General features: G+C 38.3%; 1 protein-coding gene across 3 annotated transcripts in view; it reads right to left on the minus strand.

Annotated features, from left to right (window-relative positions):
- THSD4 (thrombospondin type 1 domain containing 4) overlaps positions 1 to 20,342 on the minus strand; it is a 448,823-nt gene that overhangs the window by 16,917 nt on the left and 411,564 nt on the right. For all 3 annotated transcript variants that reach the window (XM_064517464.1, XM_064517462.1, XM_064517465.1), the window contains 4 exons: positions 16,141 to 16,270; positions 14,062 to 14,266; positions 11,374 to 11,547; positions 86 to 259 (listed from right to left, as the gene is read on the minus strand). In XM_064517464.1, the coding sequence (XP_064373534.1) occupies positions 86 to 259; positions 11,374 to 11,547; positions 14,062 to 14,266; positions 16,141 to 16,270 (683 nt within the window). The remainder of the gene's footprint in view (positions 1 to 85; positions 260 to 11,373; positions 11,548 to 14,061; positions 14,267 to 16,140; positions 16,271 to 20,342) is intronic.

The following is a 20,342-nucleotide window of genomic DNA, read 5'->3' on the forward strand; positions in this document are numbered from 1 at the left end:
CACGCATTTTCATGGCACAAAAAGTTTTTTTTTAATAATAAGATTCCAACAGAAAATAAATACATGTGTTAGATCTGGAGCTTACCTGTGTCCAGCTCCCAGCAAACCACTCCACTTTACCAGCACAGGGGCCATTATTACAGGGAGTTGTTTCAGACGGTCTGTTATTCCCACAGCCCTCCAGAGGCAGACTGCTGACATGGTTGGTCATACAAACCACTGAGCGCGTACGGACTCCATCCCCACATTCTGCCGAACACTGGGGAGCAGAAGACAAAGCCGCTCATTATTCCATCCTCCAGACCGCACAATGAAATGAGGAGAAGCAAGAACCATGCAAAGGTAAATGAATTTATTCAGTCTTTTTTTTTTTTTTTACTTCTTATCCAGTTGTAGCAGATCATCTTACAGATTCATACTTTTGAACACAGTACAAATGAAAGAAAAGATTAGTTGAGAAAGAAATTTATGGGTTTTTTTTAATAGACACCTTTCTTGTATTTCCTTCCTTCTTCCTGTCTATAAATACTTTCAGTTTGCCTTTTATTTATCTTCCTGCATACCAATTAATAGGCCTAAGAAGGGATAATTTCAACAAACAGCTTTTCAGAGAGCAATCAAAACTATGTTTGGGCTTTCAAATTTTTCTGTGAGTTTCTCCTTTGACCATCCAAGCTGTCAGCTAGGTAAACTCTTAGTTCAAAGGATAAAAAGGCTGGTTAAAAGGATGAGGCAAGGAAACCTTTCTTGGAAGAATCTGCAGACATTGGTAGTAAGGTGACTGCATAGGGAATCCTGGCACTTTTCCATATAGAGGGTAGAGAGTGAGAGCACAATGAAGTAGAAAAAACATAAGATTTTGTGACAGGTGGTGTCGAAAGGCTCAGACAAATCCTCAAAATACAATTACGACTACCACTAATTATTGCCCAAACTGTTTCAATGCTAAGTTGTTAGTTACAGCCTTAGAACAGCTGGCCATAAATGTTCACTTCCATTCAATGTTGCTTGATAATGACAAGTCTTCCCAGTAACTAACAGTCACCACTCTCAACTTTTTGCTGGTAAATTCTGAAAGCTCTTGCTAGTGGTATGCAGATTCACGTATCACATTTCTGGAGATGGTATGCATGTGACCCATAGATCATGCAGGATAAATTCCATCAAACATGGACCTTTATGCTTTTACAGCTTGGTCATTAATCTACTTCATTGGGAAAGTCTGTGATATTCCACCATTCTGGGCAGCATCAAACTGTTGCTGTTTAAAAAAACAAAACATGCCAGAGAAATGATTAATTTATACGACAGACTCTTTTTCATTTCTTATTTCTTTCTTAACCTTCCTGTTTCTTTTTTTAAATGCATTTGGCATTTCATGACTATTAAAAATAAAGAAAAAACATGTGCAGCTTGCTGAAAGATGTGCATATAATTGAATTTAAATAGTTACAAACAATCATATTATATTACACATGCAAGGAAAACCACAAGTAAGAATGTGTTACACTGAACAAAACATACACTTGATTTACATTTAAGATTTTATTTTAAACATACCACGTAATTAGTTAGGAGAAGCTGTGTATTACTTCCAGAATGAACAGAGCATCCCTTGTGAATGAACAGGTAGCTCTGGATTGGGATTTTTTTTCTTTTATTGATTAAGAATGATTCAAAGAACTGGTAATGACACACAGACAGGCCCACTATCTTGAGTTGGCTCCCATCAGTAATAATAAAAAGACTTCACATTCAGTAGTTGAACTAAAGAAAAGCAGATGCTATGACAATGCTGCTATTAAGAACAGGACTAACAAATATAGTCACTAGTCTTCGCAAGAGAGACACCAGTGACTGAATGCACAATTGGTTGCAAACTACTCTTTAACCATACCCAGGGTTGTGTGGGAATACTGGTTGTGTGGGAACATGCAATAACGTTGTATGTTTTCCACAGATCCAGGACAGAAAAAACAGTTTTTGCTGTTACCAAGTCAGTTTCTTTCACAAGGTGAAAGACAAAGCTTTGCTAAAATGGAACCCCAAAAGCAATAAAAAAGTGATTCAACTTTTTTAAAAATTATTTTTTTTTTACCAAAAAAAACCCAATTTTGGAATACCTAGAAATTCAGAATTTAACAGATGCTTCATTGGAATAGGACAAAACTCACAGTTTGTAATGATTTATTACTCAATCTGAAAGATGAAATAATTATGCTTCTCCTAAATTGTGCCTCTAAATAATGCAATGAACCTTGTCTATTTTTGTTGGTGCAGAACAAAATTTTGGAGTCACTTTCACACAGATGTATATAATAGTCAGACTCATCTCCTCAGCACACTGAATTTGATGGCTAAGGACGTCTTTTCAAGTTGCTCTCCATTCAGAAAACCAACAGCATCTTGAAAATACAAGAATCATGCAAATGTTGCCAGTAGTGAACCTTTTCCCCTTTATATACATTCCCCCTGCTTCAAACTGCCCACTCCTAGATAAATCGACTGCTTAACGGAGCCCCATAAATGGCCCCCTTTCAAACCCACTGTACAGAACTAAGTTTTGTGGCTGTTCATCATATCATATGCCAGGAAAGTATGCTCAATTACAACACTGCATAGGGAACTATCCTGCAAATACTTTTCTTATTTCTAAGTAATTTTCATTTGACAATCTAATTTGCCTTTATACTTCACAAACCAAACAGAGCTGGGAACAAGTTTAGTCTATAAAATCACCCAGAAAATCTCCATAGTCTTATGTTTAAAACGATTATGTATGAGCTAGGCTTATGTATCAAATAACAAAGGAAATACCATATGGTAAGGTATAGGGCTGTCCCACCCTCTGCTGTAAGATTTTAGTACAGATTAACTACCCTCAAAGGATTTGCATAGCAAACTTAAACCTGAATGTTTCTGAGTTTAGTATGGTTTTTCATGTTTTTTTTCCTCTCCACTAAAAATCTTCTGTGTGAAAGCCATAACTTCCAAAGCCAAAGGCAAGCAGCAGGGAGTGTTTAGATCATGAACTCTCTCCTTTCTGCTTTTACAGTTGACACACCCACTGCTTTCAATTTTGTGCCATTAAGTTGTTGCATTAATACCCTGTAACTTCCATAACCTAACACTGTATGACATGTTTAGTTACAAAATCTGAAAGGAATATTCACAAACTACCACTTCGCTATTCTGGTCCTATTATTAAAGATATTTTGTTTCACTTGTTTTAATTGGCTGAAATTCCTTCAGAAATGTTAGTCTGTGGAATACCCTCCCTCCTTTTAAGAAGTTTGCCATTTCTCCTCTTCCTGTCTCCTCTTTCTGTCCTTCCCTCAACAGTTCAGTTTCAGAAGCTTTCCACTCCCATAAAAAAAAAAAAAAATCTAGTACTCTGATAGTTGTCAGAGTAACAGCCCAGGAAAATGATGCATGTTCCTGCAAACTTGAAAAGCTGCAAGAGGAAGCCTGAATTTTTGTGTTCATCCATAGGACATGGTAAAGCAAGTAAAACCCTTTAACAGTGCCAGTTCCCTTTCACTAATGTGCCAGCATTGCTCATCCTCCCCAGCTTTTATCCTCAAGTAGGACAAGTATGAACGAGCAGGAAGTGTACCAGAAGTCCAGTCATTTCACACAACATTGTTAGCTTAAGTTATTAAACACCAACCAATCGAGTTCTAATAAAATGTACCCACATTTGTGCAGGATTTATGTCTACCCCACTTTAGCCTGCACCACCCCACAAGATACTTAGGTTTTTGTGAATCATCATGTTACAATAATGCAAACAATAAAAATGAAGATCCATGTCTGAAATACATTTATGAAACCCCTTAGCATTATTTGACCTACTCTGAGAAAACTGGGTATGACTCCCTTTCAGAATAGATTTTCAAAGGATTATGTAACCTATGATTTACTGGTAAGAAACAAAGCATTATTTCAAGAGCTCACTTCCTGCCTCAACTGCAAGATCTGCGGCACATTTTCAAAGGAGGTGATGTTGGGTGCAGCCTTGTTTCTTTTAGAAAAGGGGTCAGAAATACCCTAAAGCATGGCCATAACACCTTTTGATATATGGATTTAAACAGATGCACTCGGACAGTGTATCTGTGCAAAGAGCAGATCTTGGATCAGAAGTCAGACTGGTCCTGTATTTTGTCTAGCAGATCCATGCTATCTTTCCAAGGTAACAATACTTATGAAACATGTTCTTAAAATTTTTGAACACGTCAGCTGGACTAGGATTGCCTCTGCTTAGGCATTATTACTTTCTTTGTATTTAGTCAGTAACACTGTTGGTACTTCTGGTAACTAACACACTCTACACATGCTAATAGACTCTGAAGTAAGTAACATTATGGGACACACTTCTTCATAACTCCTAAACACAGCTCGTACACTATCCCTTAGAGCTGCAAGGACTTGTCAGGGCTGTGACTGCACTAATAGGCCTTAATGGCCCTGACCAGCCTCACCTGGGTCCTCCTCCCACACCCTGCCCATGGGCCCAGGAGCACCATTTAGGCTCAGACTGAAGCCTTCAGTCCCTGCCTGAGCTGTGCTGTAGGAGTCTCCAGCTTGCTGGTGCTGGACTCTCAGCCTTGGACTGACTTCCTGGCTTGACATCAGACCTGCCTGATCAGCACAAACTTGCCTGATGATCTTGACCCTTGCTTGGCCCCAGCTGCCATCTGCAGGTGGCTGCCCTGCTCCCTGGCTTGAGTACTGTGGGAGGGGCTCTGGCTGGCGAGGCCCCTGCCCTCTCAGTCCCGTTACTGCCCTCAGTTCTCCATCCCATAGGAAGCAGCTGGTCCTTGCTGCTCCCTGGCAGGACTTAGCAGAAATATACATAAATTTATATTAAAAAAAAACCCACAAATGCATTGTACATCAAAATGTATCCAAGTTCTGAAGCATAGAAGGTGGTTATACAAATCACTGCAGGGCTGGGCCTGAAAAATTAATCCTGTTGAGAAGGCTTCTAAACTGGAGTTGGTCTCTATTTGGTCTGGTGTATTAGCAAAGATAGCTCTCCAGATGTCTATACATGGTTACATGGACAAACCTGAACCTACCTTAGAAGATTAAAAAGATAGGGTATTAAATCTTTTCAAATGTATTCACTACACTCAAAGAAGTGGGCTGCAGGTGAAAAGCAAGGAGAAGGCTGGCAGTTTGGGCTCTACATGATGACTCAGACTTGCCTGAATGAAGTCAGTAAGTAGAGCAATTAAGAGGAAATGTTGGTTGCTGTACTAAAAAGCTGTGCCTCCCAAACATCAAGTCTCCTAAACTGAGCAGAAGGTTTATGAGGGTTCTTGCTAAGTGATTAGATAGCGATATAGTGGTGAGAGTAACAGAAATAACAGGATAACAATTAGAAATGAAGTATAACCAGTGAAGATTTTAAAACACTCAAAACTGCAAATGGTAGTGCCTTCATTGCAGTGATCTGATTTAGGAAAAGTTAGACCTTCCACAGCTTAATCTCTGAGGAGACCTGAAACTACAGGTTACAGATAAATATTGGGAATACAAATATTTTTAATATTGTAATGTATCTTTGTACTTAATGTTCTGTGATGAAGTACTAGCTTGCTTTACTGTAATTCTAATTGCTGTGTACAATTTCCAGTATTAAACTGTCTGGCTTTCCTTTATATCCATAGATATGACAGCACTGTGTACTCACCAGAACATGCCAATCTGCCTATAAACACACCAATTTGCTTTTGGTAGTTCCATGTTGTTTAGAAAGTCCAGAGCAATTGAGTTTTGCCAAAGAGAGATCAGCTGGAGAGGAAAAAAAAGCTTCTGTAGGTCTTGGCCATTCTTCTATCAATGTATCCTTCAAAACTATCCTAGTCTGCGTTTCAGTGCAAATCATAAAATGAGTTACCTATGTATACATAAAGAATGTAAAACTCCTGCTTCCATATGGGTTCCACACAACAAAATCAGTGGGAGGGATATATTTTATCTTGGTTTCACTTCAAACTGAAAATAAGCAAACAAACAGTGGTAATGAAAAATAGCAAAACACTTCCACAAACTCCTGCATCTCTGCAGTGGTCTCTGCCTCCCTCTCCTCTCTTGCCCCCTCCCAGGATCCAGGTGATTTTATCAGAGATATCCAGATTTAAGGAAAAAACAGTGAAAGAAGAATGTGAGCTACAGTACTCACTGGTGGTTCCACACCTTTTGACTAGTCAATAAACCCAGTGTACTTGTAGGTAATCTTTTAGGATTGTGATGAATAAAGCACTGATTTTTATGAAGCACATTAGAATTCTGTTGAAAGCTGCTATAGAAGCGTTACTGTTACTCCTTCTAATGAAGTGTGAGATCCAGAGCATGCTTTTGATCTGCTTTGATTTATTCCCTGATGTGCAACACTTCTTTCTTCCCTAGATTTTATTTTGGCCTCAGAATCTCGTTAACATGTAAGAAGTTTTTGTATTTTGGCTTCTTTTCTAGGTATGCTCTCAATGTAAACGAGAAACTAATGAACAAAGGCCATGGCAATGAGGATTAAACAAAAATGCAATAGAGAAATGCTCCAGTTAGTTGGAAGGAAACTTTCGTGCGTTTCCCATTGCTGTAAACCAGGAGAAAGCAGGTTTCCTGCTTCTGACCCACAGGAGATGTTCACTTTCCAGCAATTACAGCTGCAAAAGAATCTGTCATGCGAAATGTTTGCAGGAATTTCATCTGCTCCTACCAATCCAGTTTTGCTTTAAGTTCAGTAAGGTTCACCAGCCTTACAGATTGATCTCTCCTGATTAACAGATGCAGTTTGGTGGAACACGGCAGCTTTAACACATATGACCTCTCAGGAGAGTTATGAGGGACACAAAGCCATCTTCGCACAAACTCATGTAAAAAAATTATGAAGGTTTGCCCAGATTGTCTACAGGCAAAGAGAGATCACATAGCAGACAAAGCCTGTGAAACGTGAGTTAATTATCTATCATTTATACAGAAGACAGAGCAATAAAAGTAAAAAGACAGGTAGATACAAAATAAGATGAGTCTTGCTGCTGGAGACTTTAATCTGTATTCTTTCTTTCCCACTGAAATGAATAAACATTTATGTTTCTCTCAAGATTGAGCCTGGGGGATTCGAAAATAATGGTGTTTAGATCTACTTCAAAGATAAGTAACATACCATCTTCAGAAAATAAGGTTTGTTTCTAAAGGATGAATCACTTTCCTTCACCAGGTATGTATTCCACTGCACATCACTATGCCCATGGTGGCCATACCATTCATAAGCTTTGCATATAAAAGATACTGTGTAATATATATACAGTGGGCTCTGACACTCATTTATCAAAATAACTCAAATCCAAGAAATTTATTGATTTCAGGAACACAGAAGTTTTTTTATTCACTTAAGATTAATTATATGTATCAGGAATCAGTCTATGCAGAAATGGAATCCAAGAAGGTCAATGCCATGTGGGGAAACAGGTGGGCTATAAAACACAAATATGTGTTGGGGGAAAACAAGACAGGAGAACATGGCGAGAAGACAGCTAAGTGTTATTTATGGAGAAAAGCTACATAGAGTGCACACTGGGAAGGAGACAGAACTACACACAACTCTCTACTCTGCAGCTTTTCAGTGCATATACACTGTATTGTAAAAGTTATGTTTAGAATATTTTAATTATAGTTTCTGCTCATTCAGAATCACAGAAACTATTAAAGATAATTAAAGGAACTGAATTGATTTTCCATCAATTAGAACTATGCAAGGGTTTATTAAAATTATTTTTAGCTCTAAATCCGTTTTCCTTGTTCAGTATTTTAGCTATCACAAACCTTTGAAAAGACAACGTACTGTAAACAGATTTGAAAACACATGCTAATATATATCACAGTTATCAAGCCCTGAAATTTAACAGCTGGTGGCAGTAAAGACAATCATAATTTTAATGTTACTATACTGTTTTTCCCTAGTGCTTCACTAATTATCCAAACCTATACTGAAATGCCCCATGTGTCACATAGATCCAGACAAGTAACTTTGATATAACCCTTGCTGAAACAGAAAGTATGTGCCTAACCAACCTTTGAAAGCCTTCTGGAAATCTCTGTTTGTTGCACATGCATCAGTACACATTAAGTATTTGCAAAACGGTTCAGGAAAGTACAGACTAGGCCTTCTTTTACAGCTGTAATCAAGTTTGAACAGAACCATTTTAAAGCTCCAAAGTTCTCAAAAATTATGATAAGTTCTTTTACCTCTTATTTCTAGCCACAGCTAAAATGCCAAAATACAATGGGAAAGACTGTTCTGTGGTATTTCCATCTGGGACTTGAAGTAGACATGTAATAAATCTCACAAAGAAGGTCTGTTATTTTGAGATCTCCACCAGTGTTGCAGACTCGAGAGGTCTGAACAAGCCTTCTTTAAGAATTTGAACTTTTGGCTGCTTATCTGAACCATTTGTGGGCTGCCCATCACTGATCTATATTTACTGCTGAAATGTGGCTTGGCTTAAAGTATCTTTTAAAGAATTGTTTGTGGAAATTAAACATACAAAGCCCACACCTCTGGGAACGCCCATTTCCATTCTGTGATAGAATTCTTCTCTTAAGTATCTTTCAACAGAAACACACTCCACTATAGAGAAAGAGACTTCTGATCCCAGCAAACAGCCCTTGAAAGGCGCAATAAAAAGGCTAATGGCTGAAGGCCTGACTTTGCAAAGCTACTGACTAGTCCCATATCCCACCGATTTCCTTCAGAATCGTTACTGTTCATCACCCCTGAACATCTTATTTAGGTATGTTAGGTATAAACTGGATACTTATAAGATCCAAGTTTGAATATTCTAGCCTGAATCTGTCTTTATTTTTTTTTTCTGAATTAAGCAGTTCCTTCCATTCTCTTTGTGAATCAAATTCGAAACCCATTTCTGGCAGAAGTGCTGGTGAACAATGCCAGATACAGTAGCAAGCATTTGGAAATAATTAATTTGTTCACTTATATAAGCTGAAAAAATAAAAAAATCCATTCTTTACTTTCTGACCCTAAAATGTTTGTGGTAAGAAAAAACGTCAACATTTTCCACATCATCTGCTTCATTTTTAGGTCTCATGTAATATATATAAATAAGCATAATAACATTCTGTAATCATAACCTTCAGGTCTGCATATAGAAAGTAATATAAAAAATCCTTGGCTACAAAGCTATACTTTTAGTTCTGCAGAGGACAAAATATTGATGTAGGAGAACAAAAAAAATGATGCTAGCATCTTCACTGGAATATGTGTGCTTTATTTGGTGGAACTGCACCAGCTGACAGTAGCTGAAAAGCTGGACCAGCTTTTCTGAGAAAGATTATTTTTAATTTCAATGTCTTTTAGAATGCTTTTTTCTCTCTCACTTGTAAAATACCACTTTAATAGCACTAATATGTCTCTACAAGCTAGAAAAAGAAAAGGAAAAAAGAAAAGGAAAAAAGAAAAGGAAAAAAGAAAAGGAAAAAAGAAAAGGAAAAAAGAAAAGGAAAAAAGAAAAGGAAAAAAGAAAAGGAAAAAAGAAAAGGAAAAAAGAAAAGGAAAAAAGAAAAGGAAAAAAGAAAAGGAAAAAAGAAAAGGAAAAAAGAAAAGGAAAAAAGAAAAGGAAAAAAGAAAAGGAAAAAAGAAAAGGAAAAAAGAAAAAAGAAAGAGAAAAGAAAAGAGGGGAGAGAGGGGAGAGAGGGGAGAGAGGGGAGAGAGGGGAGAGAGGGGAGAGAGGGGAGAGAGGGGAGAGAGGGGAGAGAGGGGAGAGAGGGGAGAGAGGGGAGAGAGGGGAGAGAGGGGAGAGAGGGGAGAGAGGGGAGAGAGGGGAGAGAGGGGAGAGAGGGGAGAGAGGGGAGAGAGGGGAGAGAGGGGAGAGAGGGGAGAGAGGGGAGAGAGGGGAGAGAGGGGAGAGAGGGGAGAGAGGGGAGAGAAGAGAGAGAAGAGAAAAAGAGAAAAAAGAGAAAAAAGAGAAAAAAGAGAAAAAAGAGAAAAAAGAGAAAAAAGAGAAAAAAGAGAAAAAAGAGAAAAAAGAGAAAAAAGAGAAAAAAGAGAAAAAAGAGAAAAAAGAGAAAAAAGAGAAAAAAGAGAAAAAAGAGAAAAAAGAGAAAAAAGAGAAAAAAGAGAAAAAAGAGAAAAAAGAGAAAAAAGAGAAAGGCATTGCCATTTGCACTAGAGCAAGAACTAGTGCACTGCCATTTGCACTAAACATATTCTTTAGCTGCTAACTTTTTGGCCATGCTATACAAGAACAACAATGAAAGTTCAAATAACAACTACAATAATCTATTACTGTGTGAAGACTCTTTTTTATAAAAGCTATTTGAGTTCTCTGGAAGCTGGATGTTTTGCAGCCCTCCAATTATAGCAAAAGTCTGATCATCTTTTTTAAAATTATGAGACAAACCAGGTACCTGTCCTATTTGTGAAACTCATCCTCCTCTGCATCTAAAACATGTCAAAAGTCTTTTGATTGGGTATCACCTTCATGCCAGACCTTCTTAGTTCTCAGATATACTATCAAGAATGGTCTAAATAATAAATCTGCAAAGTTATATTACAGTTTCAGTTGATGAATGAGACTATTTGCCTACCGTAACAACTAGTCAAAGAAGAAAAGGGAGCTAGATCAGGATTTTATAGACTGAAGGCTCAACTTACCTGTAGATGAAATCGCTTCTGGTCCACAAGAGGGACCAAAATACCAGGCATGTCTCAGCCACATTTGCAAGTCTTTTAATCAAAGCATATATGTATCTATTAAAGAACTTATTTGAGTCCAATCATGAAACAAGATAAATCACCACCCTTTTTATTGCTTTCATGCTGAGAATCTGACTCCTTAGAATAAAAAATAATATCCACCTTCACAAAGCACAGAAAGCCTGAATCAACCTTGCTGAGTTTGTGGAGTGTTCCCCTCTTCTCGCAGCTGAAAGATCACTGTTTTATAGACTGAGCATAAACTAGACATCAGATCTCAAACCTCTATGCCTTCAAAAAAGCAGCAGGGAAACTTTCAAAATCTGAATCTTGAGACTCAGAGCTAAGCAAGGCAGAAAAATAAATCTCAACACACCCAGTCTTTTGGGAAGGTGAGATTCAGATCCAGTTTTAAATCCAGATGTTTGGCCATGCAACCAAGCTCTTGTTCTTTCTATGGATTCTTGAATCTAACACAAACTCAGAATGCCTTTGGGATCGTTATTTTTTGTTTGCACTTGCCTGTTTTACAGATCAAGTATAATTATAGAGAGTAAGACCATTCCTTTTACATGTGTATATCTTTTTTTCTGATGCACCTAGGTTGTTTTAGAAGATTTGGCAGCAATAAAGTCAACAGAAAGCCTTACCCTGTCACTCCATTCTGTAAGGAACCAGCTCTTTGCACATGGACCCATGTCGCAGTTTTCAATGTCATTTGGCCGTAGCTTCATGTTACATTCCTCATCATCAACAATGTCTCCAAGGTTGCTGACACATTTCACATCTCGAGTCCTCTGCCCCACTCCACAGGGTACTGAACACTGTAACAAAATGGAGGTTGCATCAGGATTCTGTGCAAGAATTGCCATGGTTTTTTTCTTGGAGTTGGGAACATTCTGCTCATTTATTCCTACTAAGACATGCACAGGAGCTGTAGAACTACCCTGGAATCACTTGAGTAGTTTTACAATCACATTCTCAGTCTATAGTATATTCTACAGTATACTGCGTAGATACATTTGGAAAACAAACTGAAACGGTATCTTCCACTCAATGGCCACGCTAAATGAACTGCTGGAATCCGGAGAGCAGGCTGACATATTCTGCATAATTGTGCAAAAGCAAGAGAAATGCAAAGAAACAGAGCTTTTAACCCCTGTTAAAAGGAAAGACCATCTTCTGCTCTATTTTCTCCAACCTCAGAGAACGCTGACAGCTATTAATGTCTCCAGCTGATGACGCGAAGCGTCCAGATCATCAAGCAAAAGGGAACATCATTTTCTGCTATGTATATACATCAAATGTTTTGATGAGTCCTGTAAATTCTCTAGAATTACTGTGGAATTTGGAGATTAAAAATCTCCACACAAAGATACCTACTTGACATTGCAGAGGCAGCCTCATTCTGTTGTCTCCTTGGTTCTGAATGCTTAAACATGTATACTGTATTTACAGGTAAAGTTATTTATCACAGACCATTGCCAGGCCTAATGTATTCCCTATGGCAAGATGCCTTATAGACCTCATCTTCAAACTGCAGCTATTTCTTCATCTGTTCACTCCAGAACACTTGCCAAAACCCAGATCAGGTATGTGAAGTCATTAAGTGATGACATAGTAAGATTTATCAAAACAAATACTCCATTCTTCTGCTGTGTTTATCAGTGAATTTAATCTGCGTTACAAAGGAAATCATCATTATTATTACTATGTCATAAAAAGGGTGACTTGTCCAGGGGTAGGTACCCCTTCTGTATTACCCAGTAGGTAATATAAAAGCTAAACATAAAACTGAAGCTCTCAGAGTTTAGTCTGCTGCCTCCAAGCTTAAAATTGTCACAGTGCCGTCTTTTCTAATCAGATTCAGATCAAAGTTTTTGACATTTGTTTGTCAGAAAAACGGTCAGCACACTGAAATCTTAAGATGGGTTTGCTTTTAAGATCACAGAGCTGTCTCCAAAGTGAAAACCTAATTTCAGCTTCAGTAGGCTAACACAAATAAATATTCTACTAAAACCACAGTTTCCAAACTTAACTGCTTCTTTCCTTATAGTGAGTCTTCCTTATGCCAAAAGCTTTAATTTTACTTCCAGGAGTAATCACATAATTTTACTAGAATTATTGTTATATTCCACCAGTTACAATTTCTAAAACCTATTTGTTTAGTTTGCTTCACAGTATGCAGTAAAGCTTTTTATGTTGAAATACTACTCAAAATATAGCAAGACACAAAACTAGCTACTCTTTCTCATCAGCAACAATGAAATAATCTAAAGACGGATTATTAAATGCATCCTGAATAATGCATTAATCAGCCAACATATTTTTATATTTGTTTAGGTATTTCTGTAATGTTTATCCTAGGAACTTATCAACACGTCATTGATATTTCATGAATAAAAGCTAACAGGGTCCGTATTAGCCTCAGAAAAACAGTTAAGTCACCAAGCTCAAAGCCACACAGATCTGTGGCGTGACCCCACTGGAAGTGTGCACATGGGAAGCTGCTCTGCTCCGGCCAGTGGAGCCAGCCTGCGGCCGATGCTGTCTGTGCTGCCGCACGCTCCGGCACAGCCACCAGCCAGGGGGAATCGGGAGCAAGGAGGTATTGTGGTTGGAAGGAAGGAGAAGGGTTAGGTCCAGTGCTAAGTTGGATTTTTCATGGTCTATTCACCCACATAACTCAGCAATTCTATTAATTTTGTTTGTTTCATGGCTAAATGTATGAGATTTATATATCGCTACACCTAACACAGCAGAGTATTTTCTCCCTCTACCTGATGGCCTTAAGAGTATTTAGGATGGTTGTTGGCCAAACCTGTAAAAGGCACAGAAATTAAAGCTAAAATCTGTACCATCCATGCTATCTGAAAGCTTTGGCACAGCCTCACACCAAGTACAGTGACAGCAACTACTGACTCCCTGGGAACACATATGTGAGGTTAACTTGAAGTCTTGGAACAAAACTCTACATGCTAAGGAAAAGAACAGTAAGTCTGCTGCCACAAGCAAACCTATCAGCTCCCTCCCAACTCTATTTCACACAGAATTAAAAAAAAAATTTTTTTTAAGAATGCTTGTTTGCCTCTGTGCACATATCTGTTTTGTTCTATACAATTGTTCTTCTTCAGTTTCTTTCTGGTTACAAATAGTAAATTTTCATGGTCATAATCATGCAGGTTTTTTAAACAAAGACACACTTATTTTCAAATCTTTCTACATTCCATTTCTTTGTTTTAAACAAAACCAAATTTCATGTTTGATTAGCAATATCTGAGAGAACATTCTTCTTCTCTTCTAAGATTTTATACCCCAAATTAATCAATCCTACTTACTGAAGTCCACTCTGTCCGAATCTGCCATTCACTGCAGATCTTCAGCTGGCAAGTGCTGGTTGTCTCTGGTTTCTCCAGGTGATGGCAGCGGTACTGCTGAACTGTCAAGGTACGATTGGCATACATTTGCCGACACAAGATTTGCCGATGCTGCATACCAAGGCCACATGTTTTGCTGCACTCAGACCACTCCCCTATATCCCAGCTAAAGGAAAGAAATAAAAAAGAAGGCAATTTGTTTTGTAAAGATTCCTCTAACGCTAATCTGAACACAGTTGTAATGACATGATTATGAAGCTGGGACAGAATCTTAAAATAAGACTTAAACATCTGCATGCTTAACTTAATCCGTTATGAAGAGACCATTATATATTTACAACCAGTCTACTTGTAGTGGTTGATACTAAACGGTATGCATAGAGATTGCACAGTGGCTTCAAAAAACATTCATTAATATATGCATTAATTATGCATTGATTTTAATAAATTAATCAACTAAATTATTTATCGATAACATTTATTGATAGTGCAAAAATTGAGTGGCAATACTTTAATTAATAGTACATTAACTAATCCACTAAAAATTGCTATTTGTATTCTAAGAATCTGTATTTTGTTACTCTAATGACACGTCCTAAAACTTTAAGATCTGTGTTGCATAAAGTTTACAGACTTTTTCTGAACACAATTCAGCAAACGCTCTAGAAAGGCTCAGAAAGGCAATAGCACAAAAAGCTCCTAATGTCTACAGGCACTAATTCACCAACAAAACTGGAATGGCAAATGCTGAGCAATGAATAAATGCATTTAATTTTACAGATGAAAAAAATCCCTAAATATATTCTTCTAATTCCAATAAAGATTTTACTGTATTTATTTAATCCCTTGTGTATAAATACATATTTTCCCCTTTTAGTTTTAGTTGCAAGCGTGTGTACACATACAAATATGGGAAGTATATGAACTGTTCACACACTATTTCAGAACTCTTGTGGGAAGTGAGTGAAATCTCTGTATTCTTTTTAATAAGTAATTATCTCAATTTACATTCTTGATATTATCCTGTGTGAATAAATGAAGCTGAATTAATATGAGCTGTTAGAAAGAAAAAGCTGGGAAAAATGTTTGGTGATAGAAGACATCTCCACGGAAAGTGCTTCAGGAGTTTCTCTGAGTATCTAACCGTCAGACTACCTACAGGAAACTCCTTGTCAGGCAGCTCTGACACCCAAACAGCACTGCACCATTAACAATTTCTGTGGGGTGAAAGGCAGCCAGTAACTGCTCAGAGGAAAAGCACTGAAGAACATAACCACAGGAGAGGGAGAAAATACAGCTGCTGACCTGAAGGAAAGGTTCTCTATAGTGGCTACTAGGTTTAACCCCTTTCTCTTCTTGATACACAGCCTGGGTGAACAGACCTTTTTTTCTATTTCGAAGAAGTTTTTTAGTAACATGTGTAGCTGCTTAGCTGTTCCAAGTTACAGTGTCCTCATGGAAGTGTTTTTCCAGAAGAAAATCACACCTGAGCCGGTGGGATATTCAGAGTGCTGGAAATGAGGGCTATCACTAGAATCCAGCCTTAGAGTTGAAGAACTACCAGCCCCCAGCAAAGAGAGAGGAATAGTTGTTGTGAGCACCACCAGGCCAATCTCACCTCTAACGATGACACCATGCAATGAATCGGTGGGGACTGCAGCACACTGACCCAGTCTGCAGTGAGATACCCTACAGAGCCCCTTCTTCGGACAGGCACGTGCAGAAGCCTGTCACTTGGAAAAAAAAATTCCCATAGAGAGACCACAGGTATGGTGCGTGCCTGAACAGTCACACAAACTTTGAGAAATTACTAGACTCAGTTGCTGCCAACTTCCCTTTCGTGTTCTCTGAATGCTGTTAATACCTGTGAAGGGAAGGCGGCCACCAATAGCTAAGGGAGAATATCCACTGCACTTCATGAAACAACAGCAAAGAACTTAAGTAGCTCAAACCAGTTTCCTACTTGAAATAGCCTCTTTCACATGCAAAACTTCAATAACATTAACTTTATTTCACTCAACTTAAATCATAATGTCTTACAAAGCTGGACATGGGAAGAGGTTGCAGGCCTCCTCTTCTGGAATAGGCTTGGTGCTGCTGTCACAGTAACCCTCAGGAACCTCCTCATGAGTGATTCTGTTGACACAGTGGAAAACTGGGTACTGTGACCCTGAAATGACAAAACGAAAATTAGGTGATGCACTGCAAATATAAACCTTTCATAGCAATAGGATCTAACACGGATGCAGAAAGGAAAAGCATAACATAAAAGGAAATCTAGACTAAGATTTTATCCAAAATATCCCAACACAAGTGAAAGCTGAATGCCACACTGTTTACATTATAACATTAAGGGAAGAGCTTCGAATACAGAAAGTACAACATGGCATTGCAGGAAAGGCTGAGAAAACGCACTACTTTTCCTGCCTGAAATCTTTACAGTGCAGAGATTACAAATAGCAAGCCTAAGTCTTCAGGCAATTCAAAAACCGCAGCCAAATGGCTGGAACACAGTATTGAGAGGATGAAAAATTTAACAGTCATCTAGCCCTCTCATGCAGGCCCCTGTTGTGCTTCTGGAAAGAGATTTAGCCTCATTATCTTAGAGTTGTTTAACGTCATGAGTGACACACATGAGTGAAGATACGAGAACATTATCCACTTCACCCGGGTTTTGAGAAGCTTCATAAGGTGAAACTTTAAACATTACTGGAGAGCTGCTAACAATTACTGCTCTCCGCATTTAATGCTCATACATAATTTTACATAATTTTCACACGAGGGCAGAAAGACGGAACTTCACCTTCACTACTGTTGAAAACCAACTACCAAAATGATGAAAAAGGGCAAGGTGCTACGGTGTCTACTTAATGAAAGAGTCAATTTTTACTTATTCAAACAGGAGCACAACTCCTACAGTTCTATTTATTAGGTTGAAAAAGATCTGTGTAACTCCTTCAACCACACACAATCCCTTTCTCATTTCTACAAAAGTTTTCCAATCTCTGCCCATATAGAATTTGTTTTAATTCTCTTTAGAAGGTAGTCCCAAATTCTGCTGACTCGCTCTGTGCCATGTTTATATCATGTAAAGCAAGAGCAACCCCTCCTCCTGCACTGGCACAGCAATGGCATGTGAAGCCTGGAGGCACCTCCATGGTAATAGGAGCCACTTGGTTAAAAGAGAAACAGGGCTCAGCCAAACTGAAGGGTTCAAGGCACAATCCACAACTGCCAGTTCAATCGCTTGAAGCTATCCACGGCCTTACAAAAAATTAGGCTATTTTAGTTTTTTTAGGATGTTTGTCCTACAACAAAAAACTCCAAATGGCTAATAATTTTTTGGTGTTGAAGCCTTCATAGTGTAGACATTCGCAAGTGAGCAGGGAAAAAAAACACGAACAGGAAAATAAACTGTGAACTGAAAGAGAAACATTTAGCTTAGGCTGTAAGTAAGTTTCTACCACAGAATGCAGTAAACATGAATGGAATGTTATTTAAGGAGACAAGCAGATACACAGTTTACACTTCTTCCCACAGATGCTTCCTGGAATGCTTTCCTCCTTTTACTAGCTCTCCTTCCCAGATTTTGTGTTTGTTGTTTTGTCTTTGAAATGCGTGGATGAGCTGTGCTTGTTCCGAGCAAAAGCTCTGTTTCTAAACTAAAACTTTACTGACTGACTTTGATACTAATATACTTCAGAATTTGAGGAAATGTAGTATACAACTATGCTGAGGACAGTCAGCGATTTCTAATGCTCAGTGTCTGCAATCGAAAACAGAAGCAGTCAAAAGGCAAAATTCAGGTGGTTTAAGCAAGCACTTTTTAAACAGGACCCATACTGCGTTCACACTATTCTTTTCCGGAAGATCTGTGCTTAACTAGGAAAGCTACCACTCTATCTCATGCACGTACTGTATACAACAGTGTCTCTAGACCAAGCACCAGTAGGATCACAGCCTTTCAGCAAAGTGTTTTTTCCATGTTACTGGCAAGATATGAGAAAGCAGGGCACAAATTATCAGTGCAGAAACTTCATCTTTCTACCAAACCTATTTCTCTGTTCCTTAGACCAAAAATACATGTCTACACATTTACAAAGGCCTAACTGCACACCTCTGAGTAAAGGCAAAAGAAGTCACGTTCCTGAATTCACAGAGAGAGGTAATTTGCAGAGAATATTCAGCTGCATCTTTTTCTTTTTGGTTGGTATTTGTGTCAAAAAAGAGTGTAGAAAAGGGTTAGTTTATAAGAGTTAAAGCTCACATACCTCAAATGTGGATTTACCAAAGCCTGCACTGACTGTGATACTGATTCATGCGGTTGTTGACATGAGCTCTTAGGCCACCGGCTTGATGTTCAGTTTTCTCCAGCTTTCTAGTTCTACTAGAAAGCACTTCAACTTGCAGTCTAAGTCTAACATCTGTTGTTAACTAGCTGCACACTGTTACCTCCTGGAGCTCAAAATCTCTATAGTTTTAATGGTGAATGTTAAATTCTTAAAAGTTTTCAGTTGTTTTAACATATTTTGAAATTAGCAATTCAAACATCTTATCCTGGGTTTACAGAAACCATTGTCATGCAATGTCACGACAATTCCTTTGTCACGCAGTCTACAGGTAACGTGTTTGTGAGCAAGAAACAGAAAGAAAATACATCAGTACACTCAGCCATGTATTCGAAATATTATTCCACTAAAGTTCTGTAGTAATTTTACTTCATATCTACCATTTTGAGTAAAATAAGGATGGTCCTGGTTGACAGTAACTTTTAGCTGACACACAGCAATTTCAGTATAGAAAATTAAGATTTCCACAGAATATTTACTCAAGAATTTTATCAAGGAAGGCCTTGCACCTTGCCAGCTAACTTACATTAATACTGCAGAAAAAGTTCTTTTATTCTCTGAGATCTAAGGAAAACATTTTAGGAACAGGCAGCTTGCAGTCTTCAGATTTCTGGGATCTTTTTTGTTTTGTTTTTTTGTTTTTTACAGGAATACACTGCCATGACATCACTGATAATAAACTACACATCCAAAGCCATTTCAAAGGCTTACACAACTGCTTTAAGGCATAGGCTGTGCTCAAAGAGGATGAAGTGAGGCAGCTCCTCCCGTCAGATCCGTCGGACAGAACGGGGACAAAGTCCCTGTGGCTCCAGGCCAGGAGGCATCTGCAGCGCGCCCGTCCCCTGCTCTCGCCGCCCAGCAGAGAGGGGAGATGCGATAAAGACCCCTCCACTTTCCTGACGGGATACAGTAGCAGTGTCCATACTGTCCAAATTCAAGGATCTCCATTTTCTCAGTCATCTTAAATGGAAATCTGGGACGAGGGTTGGTGGCAGTTCTCAGGTGAAGCATTTTTACTTATTTATGATAACAGAGTTTTTTACCAAGCCAAACCTTTACTGAAAAGCACTTTGAAATGTTCCAGCTTTTCATCAAAACTGTTAATTTACTGTCCCTTTTTCCTTTGCTGGCAAAGAAATCTTTTCCTTTCTTTTCCCAAACTTAAAATTTCCCAAAGTTAATTAAACTGAAAAGTTCATTTTGAAAAAACAAAGAAGAAATTTAAAAACCACACACCAGCTACATTTTTGCCTGGAGGAACAAAAAGTAGGGGAAAAAAGGGAAACCTGGAAAAAAGAGGAAAGGCAGAATGAAGGAGGGGGAAGAGCAAGAAAGTATTCTATATTGAATCATACAAAATGAGAACAACGCTTTAAATAGCACAAACTTTTTGGTGTGATTTTTTCACTCCATTTTTATCAGCCTATATAACGGATCTGACTTGAAATCCCTTAGAGCCAGCAGAGATTCATTAAGGCTTCCCAGGTCAAGATCGTAAGGAAGGTTTATACAATCTTACTAGTGTCAAGATCCTCCTCCCAAGGTCCATTCTTTTTTTTTAAATTCAACTAGATCTGAAAATGCACACGTTCTCCAAATCAAGGGAAAGGAGATGCTTATTTTTGACAGTTGTGTTTAATTCCATGGAGGAAACCGAAGCAGCGTAGAAGGCTGAAAGCTATCCTGTGAATTCTACATTTCTACAATTTTGCTATTATCATTTTGACTCGATTTCACTAATACTACTGCCAATGGCTACCACATCTCTGAAGACATGGCAGAAACAATGTCCAAATGCCAATAAGGTCTACAGGAATCACAACAAGACTTCCACACTTCTAGCAGTCCTCCTATGAAGCCAAGGAAAAGTATGCTTACCCTGATGTGTAC

This window comes from Dromaius novaehollandiae, chromosome 10 (genome assembly GCF_036370855.1).
Source record: "Dromaius novaehollandiae isolate bDroNov1 chromosome 10, bDroNov1.hap1, whole genome shotgun sequence".
NCBI classification, from domain to species: domain Eukaryota; kingdom Metazoa; phylum Chordata; class Aves; order Casuariiformes; family Dromaiidae; genus Dromaius; species Dromaius novaehollandiae.